This window comes from Lemur catta, chromosome 1 (genome assembly GCF_020740605.2).
Source record: "Lemur catta isolate mLemCat1 chromosome 1, mLemCat1.pri, whole genome shotgun sequence".
NCBI classification, from domain to species: Eukaryota; Metazoa; Chordata; class Mammalia; order Primates; family Lemuridae; genus Lemur; species Lemur catta.
The window spans coordinates 72,215,528-72,243,324 of record NC_059128.1 but is presented as its reverse complement, the minus strand read 5'-3'; the positions used below and the strand labels follow the sequence as shown (position 1 = coordinate 72,243,324).

General features: G+C 38.7%; 1 protein-coding gene across 4 annotated transcripts in view; it reads left to right on the top strand.

The window, feature by feature from the left end:
* Positions 1–27,797, top strand: part of MEIS2 (Meis homeobox 2) — a 200,602-nt gene that overhangs the window by 168,384 nt on the left and 4,421 nt on the right. For all 4 annotated transcript variants that reach the window (XM_045527940.1, XM_045527930.1, XM_045527959.1 and 1 more), the window contains exon 10: positions 26,542–26,600. In XM_045527940.1, the coding sequence (XP_045383896.1) occupies positions 26,542–26,600 (59 nt within the window). The remainder of the gene's footprint in view (positions 1–26,541; positions 26,601–27,797) is intronic.

Genomic DNA, 27,797 nt, shown 5'->3' with positions numbered 1-27,797 from the left:
ATATGCAGTTAAAACAGGGCCTATAAAATTAAAACCAAATTAAAGTATAGCAGAGGATTACTGCACAGACTGTACTCGACAAAATATATTTTAAGTGATGAGGTGAAATCTAAATCAGTTTTGTTTGAATTTGGTTGGTATTTATGAAATTCAATAAAAAATGAAAAAATATCCAAACAAAGCAGCTGCCTCACCCTTCTCTGGTCTCTGAGCCATAAACATGCATCACTTTGTGGAAATCCAACTTGCCAATCCTTAAATAATTAGCAACTTCTTGATTCACAGGGTGCACCCCTCCGTCTCCATGAAAGCCTTCTCTGTTACTTTATCTCTTCGTAAGGACGTTGCACATGTATAATAAACACTCAGGCGCAGTCCTATCTGCCTGAGGCCCGGGATTCAAGTGCATCTAGCAAGGCTGGAATTGAGCTCATCATTTGATGGGACTTTCTCTTTTTTTCTCCTTTTCTGCTTTCCTTTTCATTTTTGTCTTTTTCCTTTCTTTTCTTTTTCCTTTTTCTTTCCTTCTTTTCTTTTCTTTATCCTTTTTCTTTCTTTCTTTTCTTTTCTTTTCTTTCTCTCTCTCTCTTTCTTTCTTTTTTCTATCCAGGGCTGTTCTTTCAGAGAACTTGGGAGACAGCCTTGAGGGATATAAGACACAGTGCCAGACAGGCACATCCCTGCATCCCTGCGTCCCTGCAAGGCGTCCTGAGGTGCATGTGCTGTGCTGCCCAAGCTGTCTTGCCTTGTTGACACACAGGGAAAAGTGGTTTATGTCACCGGTCCTGGGATCAGACTCACCTACCCCAGAAGGGGGGGGGTGAAGGTGGGAACCTGGGAGAAATTGAAGAATATGCTCAACTCATAATTGTAGCTCCATTTGCAAAGCAGATTTTAAAAGTACTTCTGGTTGTCACACTTGCTGCCCAGCCACCCCCCTTCTTTGTCGGCAAAACTTACCCATTTGGAGTTGAGGCTGTTCCAATTCGTTGGGCCTTCAGGCTGAAATGCCCAGAACAGTGCAGGTGCTTATTTCATAGGATGGTCCCAATAGCTCTGTTCCTCCAGGCCCACAGCTAGTCATGGTCAAGTTTGGTGCCTCCGATGCTTTAAGGTTTGTCGCAAGTCTATGTGGTAAACTGTCATAACCTCTGGGATCATACCCCAGTTCTCATAGGATGCCTCTATAATTCAGGTAGGTGGATCGTGTATATTTCATATTATTCTCTCATGACCCCGAACTTGGATTATTAAGGTGTTCATTAATATTTAAATTTGGTTTGGTTTATTGTTTTCTGTGCTTTCTTTTCTGACAATTTTTTAAAGTGATTTTTGGACTGATTTGGTGAAAGGGCACTCTGCAAGAAACACTCCCAGCCACGATCTCAGCAGTGCACACAGTGGTGGGAGTTCAGCTTTAAGACTGTTTTCTGCCTGACAGGGCAGGACCCCCAGACAAATCACTGGCTGGCTCTGTGGTAGTTGGCAGCCATTCAAGACTGGTCTTGTGCCAGGAGTATTACTAGATAGCCAGACAGATCAATTCACTTTTACATTCCCGCCATTATTTATAGCCCCACTGTATATCTGCTCTTGCTTATGAAGTAATGATTAGCAAATACAGTACACATAAAACATGGGCATTTGTTCTGGAAAGGGCTTTCTCCTGCTGATATTGCAGATAGTTTCACAGGTCACAGAACCTTAAAAAGGATTTAAAGGGCATGTCTTGTGTAGCATTTGTTCCTTTGAAAATGATGCTCCTTTCCCATTTTTGAGTAATTGAAGAGGATAGAAAGGTTTTCTCGTTGCCTATGTTTCATTGAATTCTCTGCAGCCCCTTTTCCCACAGATGTTTCAGCCAAACCTGTACAGAGGGAGGTTACATGGCATGGCTTGCTGTTTAAAACAACTACGGTGTTTTGTGCTTCCCTTTTCAGTGTGTCAAGGTGAACAAAAGGAGTGCTGCTAGCATTTATTTGGTGGGGGGGCTTGTGATAGGATTTTTTTATATGCTGGGAGAAACTGACAGGGCTCAGTGAAGAAAGACTTTGGCTCCCAGTTTTATTTGTGTTTTCTTCTCTTTCTCTCCAGAGCACATGATCTGTATCAGCCTGCTTCTTGGTCATACTAAAGAATCTCAGCTAGTGGTGATCTACCCTGTATTAATGCATTTTAAGAGGTGTTAATTCAGTTCAGAGTTGATGCTTTGGAGAACACCACACAGCTCGAATCATGGGGGTGGGGGACAGGTTGACTTTTCCTGAAGGATGTGTGGTGGCCATAAACTAGTTGGTTGAAAGCCTGCATTTGTAAGCCTAGTATCAAATCTACACATTGATTAAGTCATGTTTTCTTAGCAGAATGAACATATATAGCAAAAAAAAAAAAACCCACATTAGAACACGATGATACCATCAGAAAGAATAAGGAAAAGTGGGCCATAATTGGCAAACATCAGGCTTGTCGGCAAATTGCTACACTTGCATTGCTCCCTACTTGGTTGATTGTACAATGGCCTTAATTCAGGTGACATTGCAAATGCCTTTTGTGCCCTCCAGCAATTGAACGCATTTTGTATCCTGTGTGCAGCTTGTTTTTCCTTCTGTTGCAGCAGACAGAATTGTGACATATTATTGCTAAGGAGATTGACAACTTATAAGAATAAATATTGTTTGAGCGTAAGAATTTTTTTTTCATTTCTAGGGGACGTTCATAATTTCAGATTATATTTAGGACTTATATTGCAGGAGACTTTCTTCTAAATAATGTAAAACACTACACAGAAAGTTGCATTATGTCCATTACAAAGATGAGAAAAACCGAGGTTCCTAAAGGGACTTACACAATTTCATACAGATTTTTAACGAGGGGAAGAAAACAAGATTAAACCATGCTCCTTAAGGATTTTTGTTTGTTTCTGCCCTTTTAAATGAACTCCCATAAAACTTAACATTCACAAAAATAAGGGATCTCATTTTTTCGAATGAGGTAGGGAAAAAAATTCCTTTTGATTCCTTAACAAACTACCTCTTTACCACACCACCTTGTATTTTATAGGCTTTTACAGTTTTCAGGGCACTTTTATATATACTGTCTCATTTGATTCTCACATCAGCTCTGTGAAGTAAACAAGGTTTAAGTTCTTATTCCCTTTTTAAAAATGAAGAAACTCAGGCCTTTCCAGGCTTGGTGACTTGTTCACTGTTGCAAAGCTCCTTGGATCAGACCACGACTAAGGCTTTAGGGTCTGACTCTGAACCAAAGCTGTCTCTTCTCCTGCTTCATGTTCTTTCTATGTGCTCCATTATTCTGTGGAAAGAGCTCAGTTTAATTTTTTTTTAAGATTGTGGAGGCAGAGGCAAACTTGCCAAATGAAAATGGTATTCCTCAGCCAAAATGTTATTTAAGCATATTAATTTCCATATCAGTCCACATCAGTGACCATGGAACTCTTTGGATACTCTGGGAATATGTCTGACCTTTGAGGGTGAGATTTCCCACAACTAAGCCCTCATTCTTAAAGCTAAATTAAGTCAATTTTAAAATTCTTATTCTGCTTTCTTTGGTTTCTCTATATAGTTGTTCTTCCTCCTGCTTTTCCACCAGCACTTGAGTCTTTGTTTCTCATTGTTTTAGTGCCGATTATCTAAATGTACTCTGCTTGGCAAGACCACTCAAATTTCTTTTTTTACCCAACAATGCTGAAAGGTCACTGGCATATCAGTGTCCATGCTGGGTTTTAAGTATGAAGTTATTGCTAAGTGGTGCTGAAATATGAGCTCTGGGAACAACCCAGAGGGTAGGGGCACACTTTGGGTGAACCAAATTCTTTGCCCCTTTGGGGTCAAAACAGTTAGAAAGCAACCTTCAACTCCATCCATTAAAGCAAATGACTAAGAACCGTGTTGGTGTTTTTCTTTGAAAAAGCTGTGAAGATCAATTCCTTGAAATTATTTCAAATTACATAAAAGATTATATAGAATCAGGAGAACTGAGTCTGGGTACAGTTAATGACATCTAAAACAAGCCAAGTGGCTCTTGAACAGAATGTATGTTTACACTTCATGTTCTATTGGAACTGATCACTTCTCATTTTATTTTCCATGCTGCTTCCTTTGGTCCTGGCAATTGATGTAATGCACAGGGCCACGTGGACCTCCTTAAGTCAGCCCCACATGTTTCACAGGCACCACACGATATCTTTTCTTGGTGATACCTGTCACCAGGGCAAACATCTCATTAAAAATGTATCCAAAGTGGTTTGGCAGCTTTATTCTACAGGGGCTACATCCTAGACAGCTCTATAATGCCATTTTTCACTAACAAATAGAGAATTTACTGAATTTCTTTGGCTCTTTAGGGTTGAAAACGAACAGCAGGATTTGGGTTGTTGTTTTTTTGTTTTTGTTTATTTTGGGTTTTTTCTTTTTTTCCTGACCCTCTGGAGCCTTTGGGACGTGCTTTTACCAGTAGAAGACAAGATCTGTTCCCTTCCATTCCTGAGTGTTGGTTAATTCTGAACTTCCACTCAGGTATGTCAGATTGGCCAATTCTATTCTAGGTAAAGGACATAGAACAACATGATTCCAACGTGATTTGTGTAGTAGTTTCCCTCTTTCAAATTAAGGACTTGATTAACATGTAATTTTAAAATTATTTTACCCTCGGAACACAGATGATTCAGAGAATGTGTTCCTTATAAAGCTGAGAATTGTATTTCTACTTTCTTCACTTGGTGAAGATGAGGAATAAGAGCTTATAGTCTACCAGAGTAAGTGTGGAGGTCATTTTCCCACATTTGTGATCCATAAATTGTCATCCCATACAAGCTCAAGTTAAAGGAGTTTTAGCAGACCTGTTTGTATTAGTGGGCAAAATAGATTTTGCATTATGCTCACCTTCAGCCTTTTAGAATTTCTGAGAATTAAAACAAAAAAAAAAAAGTTAGAGACCAGCCTGGGCAACACAGTGAGACCTCATATTTAAAAAAACTTTTCAAAATTAGCCGGGCATGGTGGCGTGGGCCTGTAGTCCCAGCTACTTGGCAGGCTAAGGCAGGAGGATCTCTTGAGCCCAGGAGTTCGAAGGTACAGTGAGCTATAATTGCGCCACTGCACTGTAGCCTGGGCAACAGAGTGAGACTCTGTCTCTAAAAAAAAAAAAAAAAAAAAAATGACAGAAAGAAAGACAAAGGCGGTAACTAGAGAGGTATAGGTTGCTAAATGTTTCTAAGTCTTTGATCTCCAGCCTCCATTTCTCCTTCTTTTCCTTATTCCAGCTAAACTTCAAATAGTTCAGCTTCTTTTGTTGTTGACTTCAAGGAACAATGACTAGAATAGGCCTGTTATTCTTATATACCTAAATATTTGGATGAATAATTTGTGAGCTCTGAATAAAGATCCACCTGTTATGTTTATGCTCCCCCATGTCAAGGTAGGGGAAAAAGATCTCCTGAAACACAAAACCTGACAAAATAGCTTAAAATGTATGTTGCCTTAGTTATTACTTACTTTGTTCCATTGACATTCCAATGTCGGGTCATTTTATTAATAGATGAAATGCTAAGTGCAAATTAATAACACAAATAAGTTTTGAAGCTCATCCTCCAGTGTTTAAGTGATTGTAGAAATGAGTGTTATGATTGGGTCACTGTACACATAACCTGGCCTCTAATCAGAATTATTTTGGTAATATTGGAGATTTTTCTAATTACCCTTTCCAAAATTAAAACAAGTACATTAAAAATTCATAACATTCCAAGTATGCCAACTATTTGACTAATCTTTACAATAGATTTATGAGGTAGGTGTCACCTCCATTCCACAGATGTGGTGAATCAGAGAGATCACCTAGATAAGAAATCGTACAACCAAGATTCAAACTTATCTCCTAAGTCCAGTAACTTTTCTTCTAAGCCTGTGAACTAGGAATACTTGCTCTCCCTGTGCATTTGCTTAAGTAGTTCTACACTTCCCATGTCCTCCTATCAGAATCCTTCAAGGAGGGGCCCAAAGCTCCCCCTCCTCCTTCCCCTCTCAGCCCTGTTACGTCCTTCCCTCCTGCACACCCACAGCCACTCTTCTGGCACTGAGACTTTCATCTTGTAGCATGGCCATTTCCTTACTGCTAAATTTCAATCTTTTGGAGAGCAGGCCTGAATCTTCTTCATCTGTGTATGCTTTGCAGTGTCTAGAGGACTGTAACTATTGAAAATTTATTTGTAGGATTATTTAAATATGTTTCCTTGTAATTCTCAGGTGATGTTCTGATGCCTTTATGATACAAATTGGCCTTCACGTTTCATCTTCAGGTCAAGTCTTTGAAGTAGATCTGACTTACTCTTATTTTACAGTTGAGGAGACACAGAAAGGTTAAAGAATTAGTCCAAAATTATACAGTAGGCTGGGTGCGATGGCTCACACCTGTAATCCTAGCAGTTTAGGAGGCCAAGGCAGGAAGATGGCTTGAGGCCAGGAATTCAAGGCTGCAGTGAGCTATGATCATCACACCGCTACACTCCAAAACCCTGTCTCTGAAAAAAAAAAAAAAAAAACATTTAATTAAAAAAAAAAAATCACACAGTAAATGGTACAGCCAAAGTTCAAACCCAGGTATCCAAAACCCATGCTGTTTCTATTAAATTGTGCTGCCTCTGTCATTGCACAAAACTTACGAGATGGATATTTGTATGTCTTGTTTCTCCAATTAAATTAGGAGAGTGTTAGGATATGAAGTTAATCCCAAATTTAGTGCTTTTCTTACTTGGCAAATGTGGCCTATCATGTACAAATTCTTTTATGTGCTTCCTGGTAAGGCCTTCAATGCAATGCAGAGTAGGCAGCAGACACTAAATAAATATTTGTTCAAAGAGATCAAGAATTGTGCATCCTAGAATTTCTGCAGGTAATCAAGACTATTAATAAGAGAAAGAGATGAACGAAGAATCGGGAGACCATTTGAAGGGAGAATGTACCATGTAGATAATGGAAATGGGAGGTGGTATAGAGATGAGGTATTCAAGGAGAAGCCGCCATTCTGAAATACTCCCTGTGTGTAAACAATTCCTAGTCACCTCTCTGGCATGAACTTCTCACTATTGTGTTAATTTGCTTCAAGTGTTCTCTTGCTTCCTTCTGTCATTGACCCAAAACTCTTCTAGGTTATGCTCAGTCTGCCGATGAGTTGATGCCCCTAGGTGACATTTTACCCAGGTGTTTCCCTAGAGTATGGTTGGAGATAAAAATCTGTGGAGGATTTCCTTTGTAGGGAAATTCATGAAGCCTGAATTTTGAGGACAGTTATACTCTGAATTTGGGGATCCTGATGGACAGGCTGAATAAACAAAGATAATTTTAGTTTTTAAAGCACAAGTCTCATATAACCTTCCAGAACTGATGAATGAGAAAATTAGCTTGGACCTGTTGAATCAGGTTCAGAGTGAAGGCTTATTTTAGTTTTCTTTTTTTTTTCCTTCACCAGCCAGACCACATTCCCACCCTAATTTCTCTTGATTTTAAAGATTTTTAAAATGCTAACTGCTATAGAATTATATGCACTTTTTATGTTTTTCCTATATTCTTCCTTGGAACCTATTATTTTATGAATCTAGACATGTGAAAAGTTCTGGTCTAGAATTTTTCTACAAATGAAGTAATTTCCAAGGCCCCATTTTATGTGTTTAGTCTAAAAATTGGCTCCATTTTTCTGCCTAACTGGAAAATATCAAATAAAGGGTCTGTTAGAACTAATTCAGCTTGTGATCAGGTTGCTGCCTGGTTCCCACGAGGTCTTTCAGCTGCCGGCCTCCCCTGAGAAGACAGAAAGAACAACCCTAAATATTCCTAATTTCCCAGCCCGTGTGTGTGTGTGTGTGTGTGTGTGTGTGTATGTGTGTGTGTGTGTCTGTCTGTCTGTCTGTCTGAATCTCACCTTTACCACTTACTGTGTGAACTTGGGCATATTATTGGATTTTGCTAAATCTCAGTTTCCCCGACCAGAAAATAGGGCTGCTAATAATATTACCCACTTCATAGAATTTTTGTGAGAATGAAGTAGAGAATACATGTATGTACTCAGTTTAGTGCCTAGCTTAATAAACAATTCTAAAAATATGCATGAAAGCAAATCATGAATTATGAAGCCCTCTTTTAGAAAAGAAAATTTTGATTGTAATCAAATTTTAGGCATTAACAGAAACCTCACATTTTTCACCTAAAATATAAATTAGCTATGCATCCAGAGTTTTCACTGAATGTTTTACTTTTTCTCCAAGTCAGAATTTGATAGACCGTGTAGGTTAGAGGAGTGATAATTCAATAGAGTTGTGATGACCATCCATGCCAGATTTTCTATACTACTAACTTCAGATATTTTATTTTACTGCCCCCCACCAAGCACACTCATATTTAGAAAATTCGCCCTGATTTTTGGTTCAGTCATGGTCATCTGGATAAATATAGCATGTTCTAACATTTAATTCAATGAGCTCCATTTGGTGAAGAGATTAAATCCAGTTCAAAGAGTCACAGACTGTTTGCTTCACTTAAATGTATCAGGGACTCACAGTTACTGATCAACCTACTAATACCACCATTCATAAACGGGAATGGGGCAACCCCTGCTGGCATAATGATCAGTGGGAGGAGGAGTGGGTGGGGCACTGAGCAGCTGACAGTCCTCCTCACTTCTGGAGGGGGTCCGTGAGATGACAGCATACAGGTGGGCAGGGCAAGGCAACTGTGACATCTCCCTGGGATCCCTTTGGTGCCAGGGATTTCCAGAGCCTCAGCTGTCAAAGAACAATAAATTATCCTTCAAAATATAAAACATAAATCAGTGTTGCCCCAACACTGAAAGGCAAGAAGAAACTAAATCCCCATAATAATGAAAAGAATCCTGTTAATTAAATCAGTAAGGTAGAGAGCTTCCCTCCTAGCACACGGCCCAGTTGAACAGTAGAATACCTTGGAGACTGGAGCTGAAATCCAAGCTTTTTCTAGGTTGCAAGCCAGCATCCTGAGGGAACATTTAGAAGAAGAAAAAAAAAATCTTAAGACCAGAACAAGTAAATACAACTTTTTTTTTCTTAGAAGTTGTACTTGGACTATGTTTATCTGGGAAGGGAAGTTGCAAAACAAATTGTAAACCCAGCTCAGCCTATTTGTGCCAACCCCTTATCAGATCTGCACCAGTCACGGGGAAGCTGAAGGCTTTGTGGCTGTGAACTAAAACGCAGAAGCAAGTACATGGGATGCTTAGAGGAAAGGAGAGAGAGATGTCATTTCTTCTGATTATTTATTTACTTATTTCAACCATAGGCTGCTTCAATTTATTTGGCTGCTGAACATCCTGGTTCAGCTCGTTTATAACAATAAGTGTTTACTTCACACGTTTTTTTTGTCCTGCAAAGCTATTGATATAGATTTGTGGGGTTTTTTTAATGCTTGGTTAATTGGCTGGCCTACTAACTGAGAGCGTGTTGCTGCGGTTGAGGAAAGCTAGAAAAAAATAGAGGTTAAGGCTTCTTACAACTCTGTCACGTTTGGGAGTTGAGGGCCCTGTAATCTTACAACCCTCAAGCCACTGAGAGCAACTTCTATTCCCATCCCTGGGAACCCTCCCAGGGATGAAAGCCACACCCTCTCGGCTCCACTTCAGCTTTTAGTTTCATTCTCCAAGCCTCTGAGAACCAAGTCACTTCCACCCTTTGTTTACAAACCTTTACATCGGTTTTTACTGCCAGAGGGAGTGCTTTTCAGATGGACTGGCATCCATTCACAGAATCTGAGACCTCGCTTCAGAACTTGTCCATGTTTGAAAGTAGAAAAGCTACCCAACTCTCCTTTAGACCTCAGCTTTTAACTAATCTTTCACATGGTGATTAGTCACATGCTAGTTACTGCGTTAATGTTTTTGAAAAATATATTATGCATGTCATAGGATATATTTGCAGCAAGCCAGAGTTCATTCAGATTTATACTTGCCTACAGCAAGAAGGTGTTTTGAATACTTCTGGCACAAGAGTTTTGTTACCATCATCTGCATTCTCTTTGCATTACCCTTCACCGTCTTCCTTTGTCCAGTTCATAACTACGCATGCACACGCTTGTGAAGATCGTTTTCAGGACCGAAGGTGGCTAGTGCTGCTCACCAATAGCGAGCACCAATAGCAGGGTATAACTTTTATATTGATAATAGAATTGGGGCCACAACTCCAAGGTTGCCACCCCTTAGATCCCACCACACCACAAGTGCTCTGACCTTGGAGGTAAAGGTGGTTGGAAGAAAGGAAGTAGCTAACAAAATATGGCTCATTCCTACCTCTCCATGGCTAAGAACAGCTTTAAGCGGCAGCAGATGGCCTCAATATGGTATCTGTTTCGTTTGATCCTTGAGGGCAAAGCAAAACAAGATGGTGGATCCCAACTTCTTCCCTCTGACGGCCTCAGCTGGGTTGTGGCTCATGGTCCGATTTCCTTCCCCATGGTATACTTTTTCGTCTTGGCCTTTCACAGCACAGTAGTACCTGTGTGCTTGCAAAAAAATCTCCTTAAGCTTTTTATTTTGGCTGAATGTCAAGTCAAGAGAGATGTAAGGTCACAGGATACATTTATGAAAAACTAATATGTATGTGTGTAAATTCAGTATATGTGCATGAAAGCATATTTTAAGAAACAATAGGTTTTAACTAAATTTAAGAAAAATCAACAAATTTTGAGGTTTTTACAATTTTTTGTACTGTCTTTTATAATCTTTCCCTGTAGGACTTTAAGGAAATAGTTTCTTTAACATTTTGTTATTTGGAAATGGCTAGCAAGTTATATAAAAGTTGTGTTTCACTGGCATTGCTAATGAATATCTTCAGTCACAGATAAATTAGTTGTCATTAATTGAAGTGGAATAATTCTTTAAGTAGAGAATATTAACCGTTTCCTAAAGTCTAGAACCTATGCTTGTTTAACAGAGAATCTTAAACTAAACATGAATTTTATGGAGGTCCAAGATGTGTGTCCGGTTAAAAGTTTGCTTTTAATTTTTTAAAATATAGGCTTATGTATATAAGTTTCTGAGTGATTAACCAAAGGCAGGTGTGGACAGTGGAAACAAGCACCGTAAAAACTGGCAAGCCCTTCCACAGCCTGAGGGGTGACTATGACACACACTACCACTTTCTGTTTACATTGACATCATTTTGACAGTTTAGCACCTTTTTTTTTTCAGGAGTGGGGTTGGGAAGCAAGCCTTCTGATTAGGAATTTTCAAAGACAAACTTACGAACGGAAGAAATAAAGTTTCCATTCCTTTATATATTTAGATATGACAGATTAAAAGTAAAACAAGTGTGCAGAGCCTGTTTAATAACCTCACCAAGGTGGCGATCTCCAGATGCTTTGATGTTGTCTAGTTGTGAGACCCCTGAGACGTTTCAAGGAACCGAATTCAGTTGACTTTATGTGGCTTGCCCATCCCTTCTGATGTTCAAAAAAGAAAGGAAAAGGTCCCTGCACCTTTTTGCCTCCTTCCTTTATTGTACAGTTTGCTTTGTTTGTTTGATTTTAAAACTGCCATTATGTGAAAGTGTTGCAAGTATAAATAATTGAGAAGATAACTCTGTAGGGAAACCACTTTTGCTGCCTTTGTGCAAAGGCAGCTCATTACGGCTCTGAGCTGCAGCATTCCATAAGAGCAATTATGCAACATCAGTATGTCATGGATATTAACCAAGGGGAGTAGATAAGAGACGGGAAAATAATTTTGTAACTTATTTAATTAAATTTATTTGGTTTTTCAAATAGTTCCTCTTGTGTGTAATTTACCCAACCACTCCATGGTTGCTATGGTCTGTGCAGGACTGCGGTTCAGCATTTGTTTTTTGGCATTCCTCCTCAATTTTGTATGGACCTAAAACGTATTTATATTGGGGTTTAATTTCCACCCAAGGAGAGGTTACCCATGAAAATGGAACCATAATTTGGTCATGAGGTTTTTCTCCCCCCTAGGGCTTATGTAGCCAGTTAATATATGTTAATACAGCAAAGTGAATAAAAGGTTAAATAAGTGGGTCGGGCTCAGAACGAGTCCTGTACTGCTTACTTCTGCTTAAACGGAAGGAAAAGCCCATAATGGCGCTTGCCTGACTTCCACCCCCATCATTTTAAGAATTGCTTTGCCAATCCTTCACAGCAAATAGTAATTTTAAGTGGACCAAAACAGAGTTCAGGGTGTTTGCACTCCATGGTAATGATAGAGTAGCTGTGCTCCCTGGAGTCAATAAGCCCAACAATTGAGTCATTTTTGCCTCCTGTGAGTGAATCACTGCTGTTAGCCTGAATGACAGGATTGCTTATAGAACCAGAGCCCTTCACCGGGCTGACCTCATCCCGGGACAGCGAAGATCAGAGGGCAGGCAGGTGGTGTTTAACACAGTTATAAGTAAAAGCTGATTTTGCACTTGTAAGCTCTGTAAACAAGAAAATAGAATTGATTGGGAGCATTTGATGTACATTGATGTACATTATCCAAAGCAGCACTTCCTCTGTTCCTGTCTCTTTTCCCTTCTCATTTCTCCTTCCGCTTCTCAAACATCCCCCCACACTGCTCCCCACCTCCTCCCACCCTCTACGCATGAGTCTCCAGCACACGTAATAGACATGCTGAAGTTAGATGGCCACAGCCCAATCACAATGATTAATGAAAGATGCAGAGGGTGTCGCAAATATATATATATATATATCTTATACTTAAGATTATTCTTCAGTTTCTAATAGTTATTTTGAAGCAGAAATTTTAGGCATAGCAAAATAGTCAATGATAGTTTTTAAAATATCTCATTGAATAGGAAAAATATGAGATAAGTAGGGAAAGGAAAACATTAGTTTGAGAAAGCATCCCAGCCTAAAATCATTCCTTAATGACCAAGTTACCTCTGAGATAGAAACATTCTAAAGAACCTTTGCAGCCAGCACATTTTGGGGGTTGAATGTCTATGGGGTAATCATGTTTTATAATAATCTTAGGAGGTGGAATTACGAACCAGTTAGATATAAAACAAGAGCCCTACAAGTGGTCTGACTTGGGGAAATATGAAAATGGAAAGCCTATTTTCAAGGTGATAAATGGCTCAAAAATACAATTTCTGTTAAAAATTAGAATGCTGCTTCAATTTTTTTTCAAATCCTTGGAATCCTACTGCCCCTCAAAATCTTAATAACTAAGGTTAGGAGTTGATTTGTACCATCACCCCCTCTTTGAGATTCGTAATAGAAAACACTCTGTGAAAGGCTGTGCCAGCCTGCAGCAGAGAAAGTGACTTCACTTTGTTTGCCTTAATGTTTGTTTTCCCATATTTATTTGACCTAGGACCTCTGTTGTGGAGAAATACCCATCGACACTAGTGTCTGTCAGAGCACATTTTGGGGAAAACCTTCCATAGACAGATGGGAGGGAAAAAATGTTTTAACAAAGTTTCTGTTCTCCTTTCTTTTCTCCATCTGACAACTCTTCCTCCTTCACTTTCTATTTCTTCTCTCTCTCTCTCTCTCTCTCTCTCTCTTTCTCTCACACACACAATACCTCATTGACCTCAGTTCCCATTACTCTCAGGCCACCCCCTCCACTTGAGTCAACCACACTTATTTGCCCCACTAGAGTTATATCCCGTACTGTGCACATTACCAAAAGCTGGAGACCCAATTTCTGCCAAGTCCTTCTCTTCCTCCACATTGCACCCAAGATTTCCCTGGCCTCTCTGATGCCGAGATGGATGCACACCTTTAACTAAAGCCTCTAGTCTGTATCTTCAGTCGTTTCTGAGTGCAAAGACAACCAGACCAGAGCCAGAAGCCAGAGTTATTTCCCATCTTAGTTCTACCCCACTCTGGGGCAAATCATTTCATCAGGGATTCAGCTATGCCACTCGTATAATGAGGACAAGAAAATCCCTAATAGCTTTTCTATTCTCAATTCTAAATTATTTCCAAGATGAAGGAACCAGTTTTTTTTTTAAGGAACGCTATTTTCCTTCACTCTTTCAGGTATTCACTCACCAAACATCTTATTGAGGATGTACTATATACCTGACAGTGTCAATAGCAAAGAATTAAGATGTGGTCCCTGTTCTCTCAGACTATCTAGTGGGAAAGTCAGACAAGTAAATTGTGATCATGGTATTGAATAAATGTTGTGATAGGCATAATAGCCAGGTGCTACTAGGAGGTACTTCTTAGTCAGACTACAGAATCAGGGAAGTTACCTCAAAGAAATGTTCTCTGATAAGAATTTTGAAGTGTGTGGTGGGCCTGGTGGCTCACGCCTGTAATCCTAGCACTCTGGGAGGCTGAAGTGGGAGGATTGCTTGAGCTCAGGAGTCTGAGACCAACCTGAGCAACAGTGAGACCCCATCTTTAAAAAAAAAAAAAAAGTGAAGTACATGTTGACCAGATGGCCATGGGAGAAAGACTAGCATAGGACAAAGGGATGGGGTAGTTAGCATAGCATATTAACTTAGTATATTAACTTTAAACTTATTAATTGCCTTTGTGTTTATTTTTGTATTACCTGACTCCAAAGAATCTGTGACAATTAAACCAATTACTAAATTAACTTATTTTTTATAGACAGTGATGTTACTCTATACTGTGAAAGTAGAGATAATTCAAATGCCATCATTTCTATTTCTAAAAGTTAAATTAAACCACTTTGGGAAATTCTGATAGGAGATGTGAAATCTGAACATGCTCTAAAAATTCTTTCAAATTATAGTATAATGTGTTTGCTTCTTTGTCTGTTGGAGATCATAGCTTTGTGTATAATGTCAGAATCAAATCTTGATGTCTTTATTTCTTTGCAAATCGGGGGAAAAATCCGCTAACTAACCCTCTAAAGCTAAAATATTTAAGGACTAAAGCAGATGTGGCATAACTGCTGGTTTGCTAGGTCTCTTGTGGTTTATAAAGATATATTTTATGTCTTTTATGATTACGGGATGATGCTAAAAATTTTGTGGGTAATAATACCGTCACATTGGAAAGACTGCATATAACATCTCTGGAGAAGATACAGAATGCTACCTGGCTGTCAAATGAAAGTAAAAGATGTTTAATTTGTCATTAAGAAAAGGCAGTCAGGAATTTTATTTGGAATTTGGTCTTTGATGTGTGAACATCATAAATGTGATGATATTAAGTCATATGTTCATGAATAGAATTCTTTTCTTTCTGACATAATAGAATATGTTTCAATAATAGTTTTAAAAGATTATTGTCAGATGTATAGCTATTAGAACTATAGTTTATTTAAAGTGACTTTAAAAATTTTTTAGATCTTTGATTTTTTTTTCCCCCATTGGCACCTTTACTAGATGCCAGTATAAACTGGTTAAATAGCATTTGGTTTAAACAGAAAGAATGTAACATATATACATATTTATGATATTTTGTTTGTTGGATCTTTTTCTTAATATTACTTGACTTTCTGTGTTTTAATCTCATTTTTCCATATTTTGGGTTGAAGCCACTCTAAAGCTTAACACCTAGGAGATTTCTCACTTATGGTTCCCTTTAAAAGTGCTAAAATCTCAGCCTCTCAAACAAGAGACCATGCTACAATTTAAAGAAAGCAGTTGTGTTGATAAAGGGCCCTAAGAATGTTGCCACCTTCCCAATGTGTCCTCTGCCATATCCTTTCTTTTAAGCCAGCAGGAGAATTTAAAGGAGGATAAGAGCCTGGTTCATCCAAACACTTCTGGCATGCCAATCTGGTCTTCTGAAGTATCCCCTGCTGCTTTAGAAAAAGGAGCCCCCACAGACAAATGAAAAGGCCACGGGAACATTCACATGCATAGCACCTTCCCTGCAAGTGGCTTTAGATTGCTGGTGTTGGGGTGGTTCGGCCTGAGCTGAAGAATAGAGACTTGAGAACCATTTGTTTCCACACCATTTTGGGTGAAGTGCTATATTTTTCACCTTAAAAGCCCATTTAAAAAGAAAAATATGGTTTGAAACGAGGACACAATTTGGAAGCCATCACACTTAGTGGAGCCCCTTTTAAATGCAACACTTTGTCCTATCAATTCTCTTCTAAATTAGATGTTACTCCCTACAGAAAACCCACCCTTGATTGTCTTATGCAGTTGCTTAAAAACACACAGGCTCATGTGTGTGTGTGTGTGTGTGTGTGTGTGTGTGTGTGTGTATTCCTATATCCAATTTCTAAAACTCTCTGATAAATTCCGTTACTAAACATTACCCTTGTTAAGTGTGGAGCAGAACACAACTTGTATAGCAACACACAGTATGACACATGTGTAATTATCACCACCCTCTAGATCTAGACACACAAATTATCTCAAAATTCAAAGAAAAAGCAAACTGGATTTAATACAAATAAGTCCACGGCCACAAAGGTTTTTACTGACAATTGATTTGGCCAACCATGATCAGATAAAGGACTTCATAAAATCTAGAGGATATATGAAGATGAAATCAGTTTTTATGGAGGTAGCCAGGCAAATTTCATGGGATACTCATACAGTTTTGAAAATATGAAGAGATTAGAGGGTTTTGAAGTAAAGTCGTTTCTTTCTAAACTTTCACTCTTCTTTTGTCCTTTGTCTTGAGTGGCCTACATACCTTCTCAGCCTGAAAGTCCCACTGTCAACTTAAAGGTAACATTTGGAAAATTGAGCTTGCCTCTCCCCACCACAACAAATAGGAATTTCTTACCAATTTCCAATTTTCATCACCTGTGTACTATAACATACCAAACATGGATTCTCAAGTTTGTCCTCTTAATATCTTTTCTATTTGTGCCTGTCCTTGCCATCTAAGCACAATTCATCAACAGTTCTCCACACCAAATGTCCTACTTCTTTTTTATTTCCACCACCTTAATAAGAGCTCATTGTATTCCCCTCTTCTGCCTGGATTAGGCAAGAGTTTTCTACCTTCTCAGCTTCTCGATTCTCATCAGTTCAGTTCATCCTATATGTGATTCATGGAAAAGATCTTCCTAAAACACCATATTTTATTTTATCATTCCAGCATTCAGGAATTGCAGGGATTCAATTTAACACTCAAGAACCTCCACCAGCTTGCCTGGTAATCATAGCCGTGTTTTCCAAACCAAAACTGGACACCAGTCTGAGTTCAATTCCTTCACCTTCCCTTGCACAAAACCTGTCCTTGTCTACATTAGTGCCTTTGAGCATGCCATTTCCTCATTTTTATTTCTTCCAATATTCTATGCTCTTTTAATCTGGTTCAAGTTTCCTCCCCTAAAAATCTGTGATTAACCTCCATCTTCATCTTCTTTAATTGACCCCATCACACTTACTCATTGTGGACTGTGTTGGTTTGTAATGATTTGCATGTTCTGAAATTGTGATTTCCAGTTTGTTTCTGTGGGTGTGAAAAGTAAAAATCTTTAAAGGCATGACCTGCATTTTTAAATATTTAAATATATTTATATAATTGTATATATACACACATATGCAGGGACTCTGTCCATATATATATGGAGACATAAAGTCATATGTATTATTTATAATTTCATATTATATATGACTTTGCCTTATATTCTGTCATTAAACTTGTTTTTTGTTAAGTATAGAGTGGATTTATCAATGTGCAACACATACACAGATTACTATGGGCCTTAAAAATTATTCATTCTGATTTTTTTAGGATTGAAAAAGGGTGAAAATAGACCTTATATTATACCTTTCTTTTCCCCTCTCCCCCAGCAATCCAATCTCTCATTGGGAAACAACCTACCCCCGCCCTACCCCCAATACAATTCTATGAACATTGAGGACGTAGATGCTTAGTAACTTTTGATGGGCCAAAGGGCAATGTAGGGTAAAGCAAGAAATGAGGCTGAGAAAAATCTTTATTCTCCCAGAAATCAAGATAGGAGCAAAGAGAACAAACACTACAGCATGGCATGACTGAGCTGAGGCAAGAATTTTTAGCAACCACTGTTTTCTCCTTTGTTTCCAGCATTCTCATCCCCCACAAAATTCCTGTCTTTGACCTGTGTGGTAATAATATGTCTAGAGTTGATATCCTAGAGTTGATAACTCTCTCTCTCTGTCTCTCTCTACATATATCCTTATCACCCTTCCTCCAGCAGCAGCCCTGAAAACCTAGCAAGGTATTAATGAATTCATCTCTGGCAAAGTTTATTGCTCTGCGTGTGTGTATAAGTATACACACACATACACATACATACATGTGCATACATACATATGGCTGGTGACTTCTCACAGTATATCTGTCTCAAAGCTGCACTGTTGCATGTCCCATTTGGTTAATAGGGCATCCCTGACCTGACAAGATTTATCTATTGAGAACAGGATCATGCATTTGAAACCAGTTTAATTCTTAGTAAGACAATGCACATGGCTTATGTAGATTTTTGTCTTTGATTTTTTTTCCCCTTATATGTTACTCAGGGAAGCTTATGTCAGTATAAATCAGTGGTAATGAAATCAACATTATGGCATCTTTGATATTGCATTTGCTAAAGCCTTTCTGGACGTTTAACTCAGCTTTCAATGATTGATATTACAGACAGTGGATAAACATTTTTGATGGATCTGTTTGCTCACAGATAGAAAAAAAAACTAATCCTTTTTTCTCTTTGATTTAAAGGGTGTAATGCCATTGGAGAGGAAGCGGTTTAAATGTGGTCATCATAGGTTGGTGGCACCAAAAATAGAAACTCACTTAGGGTAAAATTTGCTGTCAGGAAAAAAATGGAGCATTCTTTCTGAACTCAGGAACGTGTGGTTCATACGAGCTTGCTTGTAGATGGTTGCTACAATAAGGCTTCTTTCATACAGGTGTGTTTATGCCCCAGGCTTGCTGGCCACAGTCCATTCCATTTACAGAAGCTGAATTAAACAATAACTACCACATTGCAAAAAATGGCAAGGGTGGGGGGAAGGGGAGGGGGAAAGGTGAGCGTCAAAGGAGATGCCTGAGAGCTTTGTTAGGGCCAAGAAAAACCCTGTTGCAGTTGTCAGAGCTTGTTGATGTTGCTGGGAACGGCACTTTTTTTCTCCTGGATTTTGTGGTTCTGCCTTAGGAAAGAAAGTAAAATAGAACGGAAGAACAAAGTCCTACTCTATAAATCAGCAGCTGCTCCTTGCCAGATCAAAGGAGTGACATTTTTGCTCCTGGACTACTTGTCCACTTGAGGGCTTGACAGGCAGCTAACAGCTGGCCTGCTAGACTGTATGGGAGAATCAGCCTACATCTTCTTCCGAGCAGATGACAAGCTAATCAGAGACATATCCATAGCACGGGGCATGTGAGTGCACCTTGATCTCTTCAAACATATCTAATACATAATTGCTAAACAGCTTGGTGCATTTTTGGCAAGTTAATGCTTAGGTGGTTTCCATTGAGAAGTAGGATAGAGAATTAATACTTCAACCAAAGGTGATCATGAAAGCTAAAAAGATACTAAATTTGTTGGGATCTTCTCCTCTTACAGTGAATTAGTAAATGGCTGGGAACATAATGGGAATTGGCTAAGAATGTATGTAACTGATTATCTAGTGACTGATCTTCAAAGCCCAGTCAGGCTATGGTGTTCAGATAAATGAACAGGTCATTGGAAATTGGTAATTTTGAAAATTATTACCCCTGTTTTTATGCTGATAAACAGTTGAATAAAGTTGTGGATGTATCTCTCTTCTGTGTCTGCAAAAAGTTGTTTTCAGAAGCACTAAAAGGTGTGTAGGTATGCAGATCTGGAATTTTAATGTAAGTAGTAAAACTTTCAAAGTAATTCAGTTTCTAGTTGATTTCCATCTACAATAAATCATGTACAGGATGAGGTCATATACTACAACTTATGTCTATTGACTTAGTATTTTATCTTTAAGAGGATAGATTCTAGATATGAATAGCTAAGGAAGTTTGAGTGTTTTCTCCTCCCTTGCTTTCAAGTAGCTTTGAAAGATCACTTTTATAGTGCATGATAAATAGGCACATATGAATAATCTGATGGCATTCTGTAAGAGTAACAGCGCTTCAAAATCATAACCTGCTGGGATGTTTTGTTACATGCCATCGGGTGTGATTACATTCATGGAATAGTGTTTATTGTTGCTCAGTATTATAAAGGAAATAAAAGATAATTCCCTATCTGAGGGGGAATTTCTCAAATACTTTTCTTAAAAGGTCCCTACTATTGGCCATATAAACCTTAGTCAAAAAAGATGTCAAATTTTCTAGGTCATCTGTAAAAATTCTTTTAATTATAAAAGTAATCATACTTATTAAAAACTCAAGCAGTACAGCGTTATATGGGAAAAAAAATGAGGAATCTACCATTATCTTCCTATTCACTCCTGAGAGACAGCTTCTATTAACAGTTTCCGCAAAAAAATTTTATTGGCCCAACTTTTCCTTTAGGAGGTATAGAGGAATTACAATGAATTAAATTATTATAAATTGTTTGTTGCCCAAGGCAAGTGATTAAACGACTGTTTAGATTTAAGATAGTGAAAGAGAATAGTATGTGCAATCACAGCTAAGATTCACAATGAAAACTTGATCTTTGCAAGTTTCGATTCTTAGGCAGAGTCTTAGAATTTGGTAGGTGATCTGGAGGAAGGCTTCTCAAACTTAAATGTGCATGGATCACCTGGAGATCTTTTAAAATACTGATTCAGATTCAGAAGTGCAAGAATGGGAACTGTACCGTATCTCTGCTTCTCTAACAAGCTCAAGGTGATGTTGATGCTGCTGGCCCACGGCACATACTTAGAGTAGCAAGGAACTAGAGAATAATTTAGGAAGTGTGATTCCAAAATAGCTCACTCCACTACTCACCCCACCTCACCTCATCCCCAGCAGATGCCTGCTCCATTGTCTAAAATCTCCACCATGGCATTATAGATTTGGATTAAACTGTAATTTTTAGAAAGATCCTACCAAATGGACACATGCTACTTGTAGGAGTGGAACACATTATTACCCTGGTATCAATTCAGTGTGAAGTCGTTTAACAGTCACCTATCTATTGTTAATTATTGCCTATGAGAGAATAGAACTCTTGAGGAGCATTGGATAGCTGCATTTTGACTATAAGCTAACATTTATTCGGCCCTTACTATGTACCAGGCACTGTGCTAAAGATCTTGCATACGATATCTCCCTTAATCCTCAAAACAATCCAGACCCAGTTATTTCCCCAGTTTGCAGATAGGAAACAAAGTGAGGCTTGAAAGATTAAGTACACTTGCCCCAAATCTCGGAACAAATAGAGGGCAGAGAACATGAGCTGGTGCTCTTCACTATGTTGGTGTGTGTGTAAGTCTGAAATAGGAACAATAATTGAGAAGGGCATGCTCAAAGTAGGATATTTTAGTAAAGAGCCTATGTCAGCCCCTGTAACTTTAGGGAAGAATTAGATGAAAGGAAGAATATTAAAATAACACAGCAGAAGGCCATCAAAGATAAGCATCACCTACTTGATAATTTTGTCCAGGGCCTTTTATGTCAGCATAACACTCCACTACTTGAGGCCTATTTATAATGGTATAAAATGTTTGTGATTCCAGATTAACATCAAGTTTTTATATTATAAACTTATTCCTATTTAATTCATGTGTTTTAGAGGTCTGAGCAAATCTAGTATTCTATCAGATTATGAATTAAGCTGTAGCTCAGGGAAAGGAATCAGGATCCATGAATGTGTCCCTTAGTAGCACATGAATCTCACTGATTTACCTTACTTTGCTCACAGTTGTCTATAAGTTGTCCAGCCACCAGTGGAAAACTTACGTTTGCAACATGACTCAATCATTTGTGTGCCCAAGTTCATGTTGAAAGGCATTAAACCTGCTTAATTAACTGATTTAACCATTTTCATGTAGCTGGCTGAGAAAACCCTACTCTTGGCCATAACCACAGCACAGAAAAAGATTTGATTTTTTGTAAAGTAAGAAGAAATGGAGAAACTTGATAATTGACTTGCCAAGGTTGAAGCTTCCTTGTTTGAAACACCAACCAGGAGCAGGCTTTGTGAATAAGCACCTTGCTGCCGAATCCTGTGGAGAGGGACAGTGAGGAAGCAGAGCTTATTCATGTTTTAACAGGTCCCCAGTCACTGAGCTACCTACAACACCTTTTCCAGATTGACTTGAAACCTCTTCGACAGTTCAGCCCCCTTCCTTGCCCAGACCAACCTATGTAAAAGCTTCAGTCCCCTCAGTCCTCCTCGGGGCTGGCACCTTTCCAGGTGACTCCACAGAGGCCTGCACTTTCTAACAAAAAGAATGCTGCCTAAAGGAGTTGGTTACCAGGTGTGGCATGAAGTTAGTGAACCAGAAAGAAGGGATTTATCAGCCATTTAAAAGTAAGGGGAAAAAAGAAAGGGAGAAAAGAAAAGAAACCAACCAACAATCAAGAATGACACTTAAGTCTACTTCTATCAACCTGAACTATGCTTTGGAGTGAAAAGTCTTTAAAATCATGGTGGTCAGATTTCAGTTACAGCAAGGTATGCGAAGTTGAAAAGTTTGCATTTTCTGGGGGCACGGGAGGTCTCCGGGAGACATCTCTCCAGCAAGACAGTAAGATGAGATTTCTATGATATTTGCTATCTTGGGTTTATTTTTTTTTAATGTATTCTTTTTTCATCTCTGAGTTGATTTAGAAAGGCCTCGTGATTCTTGGAAAGTCATTGAATTTATTTCTATAATTAAGTTATTTTTAAACTAAGAGTCTTAGTATATAATTTTTAAGGATCACACATACTAATGCATTTCCTACTTAAGTAAAATTTAGAGAGAAAGTAAATAGTCTTAGTAGATACTCTCCTAAGCTTTTGTGTGAGCCTGGATACTAACTTTGTGTTCAATACTAATCAATGGAACTAGTGCACTTTAGGGTACTCATTCCCTAAGGAGTCGCTAATGGAATTATCTGTAGTCCTTAAAAAAAAGTCACAATGAGGCTAATGAAAATTTTTTTCTAAGTGAAATCTGGATAAGACACTAAGCTTGCTAGCACATTTGATACACAAGTTATAAAAAAACACGGAATATTTCTAAGTACTAATTAATATTGAAGAAGACTTTGTAACGTAGGGTTAAATTGTTTATACCAATAGAGAAGTGTATGTCTGCAACTTCAAAATCATTCTGGGATGACATTAAAACTTAGAGAATTTTTTAATATCAGATACAGATGAAAACCTAACAGTCTTTGGATTGGAAATAACTTGTGGGGGTTTTCATTAAAGTTGGGTGCAGCTTGCTGCATTTTGGTTAGTTGGATGTCTTCAGCAATTTTTCAAATGTTTTGGGTTTGGCAAAGTCCAAAATGTTTTTTGCCAAGACCCTCTTTTCCCCTTATTTTTTAAACCCGTGTGAAATTCAAGGATAACTTAATCCATATGTGTCTGATTCATTTACACTTAACTCATCAAAATGTTATTTTGTAAGACCCATTTAATATCCAAGAAACCTTTTGAGCCTTTTTAAGACAAGTCTTTTGTCTTTGAACCAGCCAAGTTGCATTTTTCCATATGAATGGAGCCTGAACCTTGAAAGATTGAAGATGAGTTGATTTTCAACTTAGATTCTTCAAATTTTGCATAGAATCAAAACTTGACATTCCATATACTACTTGATCACTGAAAAGGGTCGTTTTTAAAATAATAGATCGGAGGAAATGGAAAAAAATTTGTGTCATGTAATTTTGGGAAAAGACATATAGAAATTTCATCTTAGAAATATTAAATAAATAAAAACTATTCCTAGTTTTATTTGTTTTAATCTATAATTTAAGTGGTTCTATTTTATGTCTGTCAGTGTATTTTCTAAGGGTGGCATCTGTATCATCAGCAGAGGAGGGGCAGTAATCTTTAATGTCAAACTTTTCTTACAGTCAACTCATTAGTTGTTAATTCTAATAGTAACATCTATGGTATTAATAAACTATCCCAAGATCAGGGGAGTTGACAATTGGCAGGAGTTGTATGTTAAGAGATTTCTGAAAAATAGGGGCCCATATGTTTTTAAAATTCTGTGTGATTTGAAAGAATGTGGTAGAATTATGAATCTGGCAAGAAATAGCACTATGAATCAAAAACATTGTTTGAGAACAAAAATCCGGAGAGGCTAAATGGTGCCCAAGTGAAAAAAGAAAAATCTCTCTGACCCTTTGTAAAAGGATCTAGTGAAAACCTTCAGAGGCTTCTATTCATATTTGCTTAGGAGAAGTGGGCAAAGAAAGGCCATTGCCATAACTGCTAGTGAACATCCAGTCCATGCCATGGTAACTAGTCGAAAATGTAATACTGGAGTGGCATTTCCAAGTTCAGCGCTTCTATAAAGACCTGCTAGCACACAGAATGCTTTTTTAATGTTCTGCATTGTTGTGTATCCCCCATTGAACAACCTTTTGAGCGGACCCCGTTTTTACTAATGTAAACATTCTGACGAGTATCCAAAGAAATGACCTTTGAGTGAACCTCTAACCTTCCCTGTAATTATTTGTTTGAAGACAGTGTGGAGTTCTCCTGCTGAGAACTAAGAACCATGATGCCTTGCAGCTCTGTGAGTAAGGGAGTGTTTGGGGGAACTGGAGAGAAAGACATAAATAAGGGAACAACCTCCAGATGTAAGGAATAAAAGAGTAAAAGGGCGAAATTAAAAAGGGAAAAAATAGCAATTCGTTTTACCTAAAGAGTTGGCCTATACTGGGGGGAGGGGAGAAAAACAGGATTAGTAAGCAGCACATAAAAAGAGGGAAAACCCCTCCATTAGAAGCAAGAAGAGAAGGGGCTTCTCTGACTCTCCTGAGCATCTCTGTTGGTCTTAACCTGAGCTGATAAAAAGAGTTCCTAGGGATGGAAATATCAGGCCAGCCCTCTTTGGTTGCAGTCAAAGCAGTGAGGAAAAAGTAGGTATTAAGTTCTTTTTCTGATCTGAGGGATGCTTCTGGAAGTCTCTGTGATCTGGTCAGATATTCCTCAGCAACACTTCAGGTGACAGGCGGGAATAAATAAGCAGTTTCAACTCTCCTTTTGTTTTCACCTCTGCTTAGCCTGTCACTTTCTTCCCCAGTGCCAAGGGGGTGTAACATTTTTGACAACGGGAGCTATACTTTCTTAAGTAATAAAGAAGTTCATTGTTTTGCAAACAAACACCATATGCAAAAGACTCCTTTGGTTTTCTCCAGGCTATTATTCCTCAGCCTAATTGTATTCCCACCAGAGTGCTCACAGGAGGCCTGACAGAGTGTGGCCTGACTGTCCTCCTCGGAAAGGACTTCAACTTCGTAGGAAAAGCAGAGCTGCCAGCACACACTAGAATTTTTCTGGTTAATTTCAGAGAATGAGTTTTCAGTTCCTGCCTGTGGCCCCATGTGGACTCATTAATCATTAAGTCCCCCTGTGCCTAAGATTTGAAACTGAAAATATTGAAAAATATTATCAGTGGGTATATTTTTAAGGAACAGCTAGCTGTATGCTCCCTGCCCCTGCCCCCGCCCCAAATACACGGTGCGCATGAGCTCAGATGTGTGAGGGATACACATCATTAAATGCACAGGGACAAGGGTAACTCGCAAATGGTAGAAAATTGTTTTGTTTTTATTAAATTTGGAGAAATACAGGAGATTTCTTATCATCTTACTCTGTTTGTACATGAATATTTGATGGGCATTATTAAACATTAAAGTAACATGAAGTAGGCACTTATTTTTGGATTTCCAGCAAAATTAGATCCAGGCTTCTTAGACGAAATAACTGCTGCTCCTTTACATTCCTGCGATTCAGCCACCACCTGATTTGAAAACGATTCTTGGGCCCTAATATCAACCATGTGTACCTGAGGCTCTGTCTTTCTAGTGGGTTGAAAGGTGGCTGGGTTTATGGTTGGCAGTTACCTTATCCGCTGCCCTGGGTGTCCCAGCTTAGGCTAGAAAGGCCGCCCCCAGCTGGCACTGACCTCTGAATGACCCCTAACTTTACAGGCTTAAACTGCAGGAGTTGCCGAAGAGCAGAAGTCTTTCTGGCCAGCACTTATTACTGCTGTGTTGGTGATAAAACTTCAGACAGCCTAATTGATGGCTTTGCTGACCTAACAATACCTTGTGAAAGCCGAGTGCCAGAGCCTGGTCTCCATTTATGACCAGCTGCAAGGGGAAACTGGGTCTCCCTCGGATGAGGAGTCCAGGGAAAGGGGAAAAATCTTCCAGCCTGTGAACTTTAACCAGATTCCTACTTGTTCAAGAAGCAGAAGCACAACTGCAAATTAATAGAAGTTTTCTCATGGAGAGCTTTTTTCCCTCCTTGAGCTTTTTTAGCAAATTGGCTTGGAGTTGCCTGTGCAATAACAATGGAGACGACCCAGTCCACTATTTTTGAACGCTGAAAGGTGAAATTGCATTTACATGAAAAAGATAATTTTCAGAAGAAATTTGATTGTATGGTATTCTCCACAGCATTCACGCAAAGGTGATCACTTAACACAGAAACTGAGTTTGATGACCGGTTTTCTCTTTTCCGTTTCAGGTTTATTAATGCCAGAAGAAGAATAGTACAGCCCATGATTGACCAGTCAAATCGAGCAGGCAAGTTCCAGCTAGTATCTGTATTCACATCCCACAGGCACAAATCCTCATCAGGTTATATTCCAGGAGTTTCATCACCTGATAAATAAGTGTTTCCATCGGGCATTCTGGGAGAATTTTTTTTTTTAATGTCCCCAGAATTCCACTCAAGGAAGCAACTTCACTAATTGGTGCTAATTGGAGATTTCCCACCCTGACTCTACTGAAACTGCTTTTTATTTTCTGTCTGAATTGGTAATTGGGCACAAGTATTAGTGCCACAAGCAGTTTGTTTGACTGTGAGCTCTGGAATTACTCCTTGCTTGTCTGCATCCAATCATTAGCACACTCTCATTTTCTTGTTACCCACAACTCTTTGGTGGATGCTTTGCTTTCACTCCTGTAGCATCCACTGTTAGACTCATTGTATCCATTCATTTGCTCTGACTATTCATAATATTCTATTAGAGCCTGACGTGCTGCATTGCCGGCACTATTTTTTATTAAAAGATTATTACCTCTGTTTAAAATGCTTCACATCCATTCCACTAAAATGTGCATGTGGGTTTTTCTCACAATATCTCTCAGTTTTCTCTAAAACAGTTGTTATATGGCACTGTCAGAACCCTCCGGGGGTACTTCTAACCATTTTACTTTGAAATAGGCATTTCCTAAGTTTACTGAGGAGTTGTGGTCTCCTTTAATAAGGTTTATAGGGAAAAACTGTTTTCCTTGTGGTGATCACTAACAAGGGTGTTAAATGTGATGGAGATTTTAAATGTGGCCTCGGTTTAAAGAATTTATGCAAATTCGTCATCCTTTGGCAAAATTTCCCCAAAAATACTGAAATATCGTCTCGCTGTTGGAGGCCAGGGGACCTGCTAGAGAACATAAAACAATGGAAATATTACATTTACCATGTTTCCATTTTCTTTAGTGTGGGTAAAAAGGCAAATATTTAATTGAATCTATCTAGCCTTGTAAAATTTTACTCAAATTTAAAATGTCTGTGTATGATGTGAAAATTTTTTATTAAGCCACCAGGGATGGCAGGATCATAGAATCCTAACTAATTGGCCTGTTGCAATGTTACATATATATTGGGTACCTCTCACTTCCCTGGTCTTCCTCCCCCCAACCAAGAGATAAGTAAAGAAACAGAGGCTGCAGGGGAAGACCCTCCTGTTAAACTGGCTGGTGAAGTCTTTCCTCCAGAAC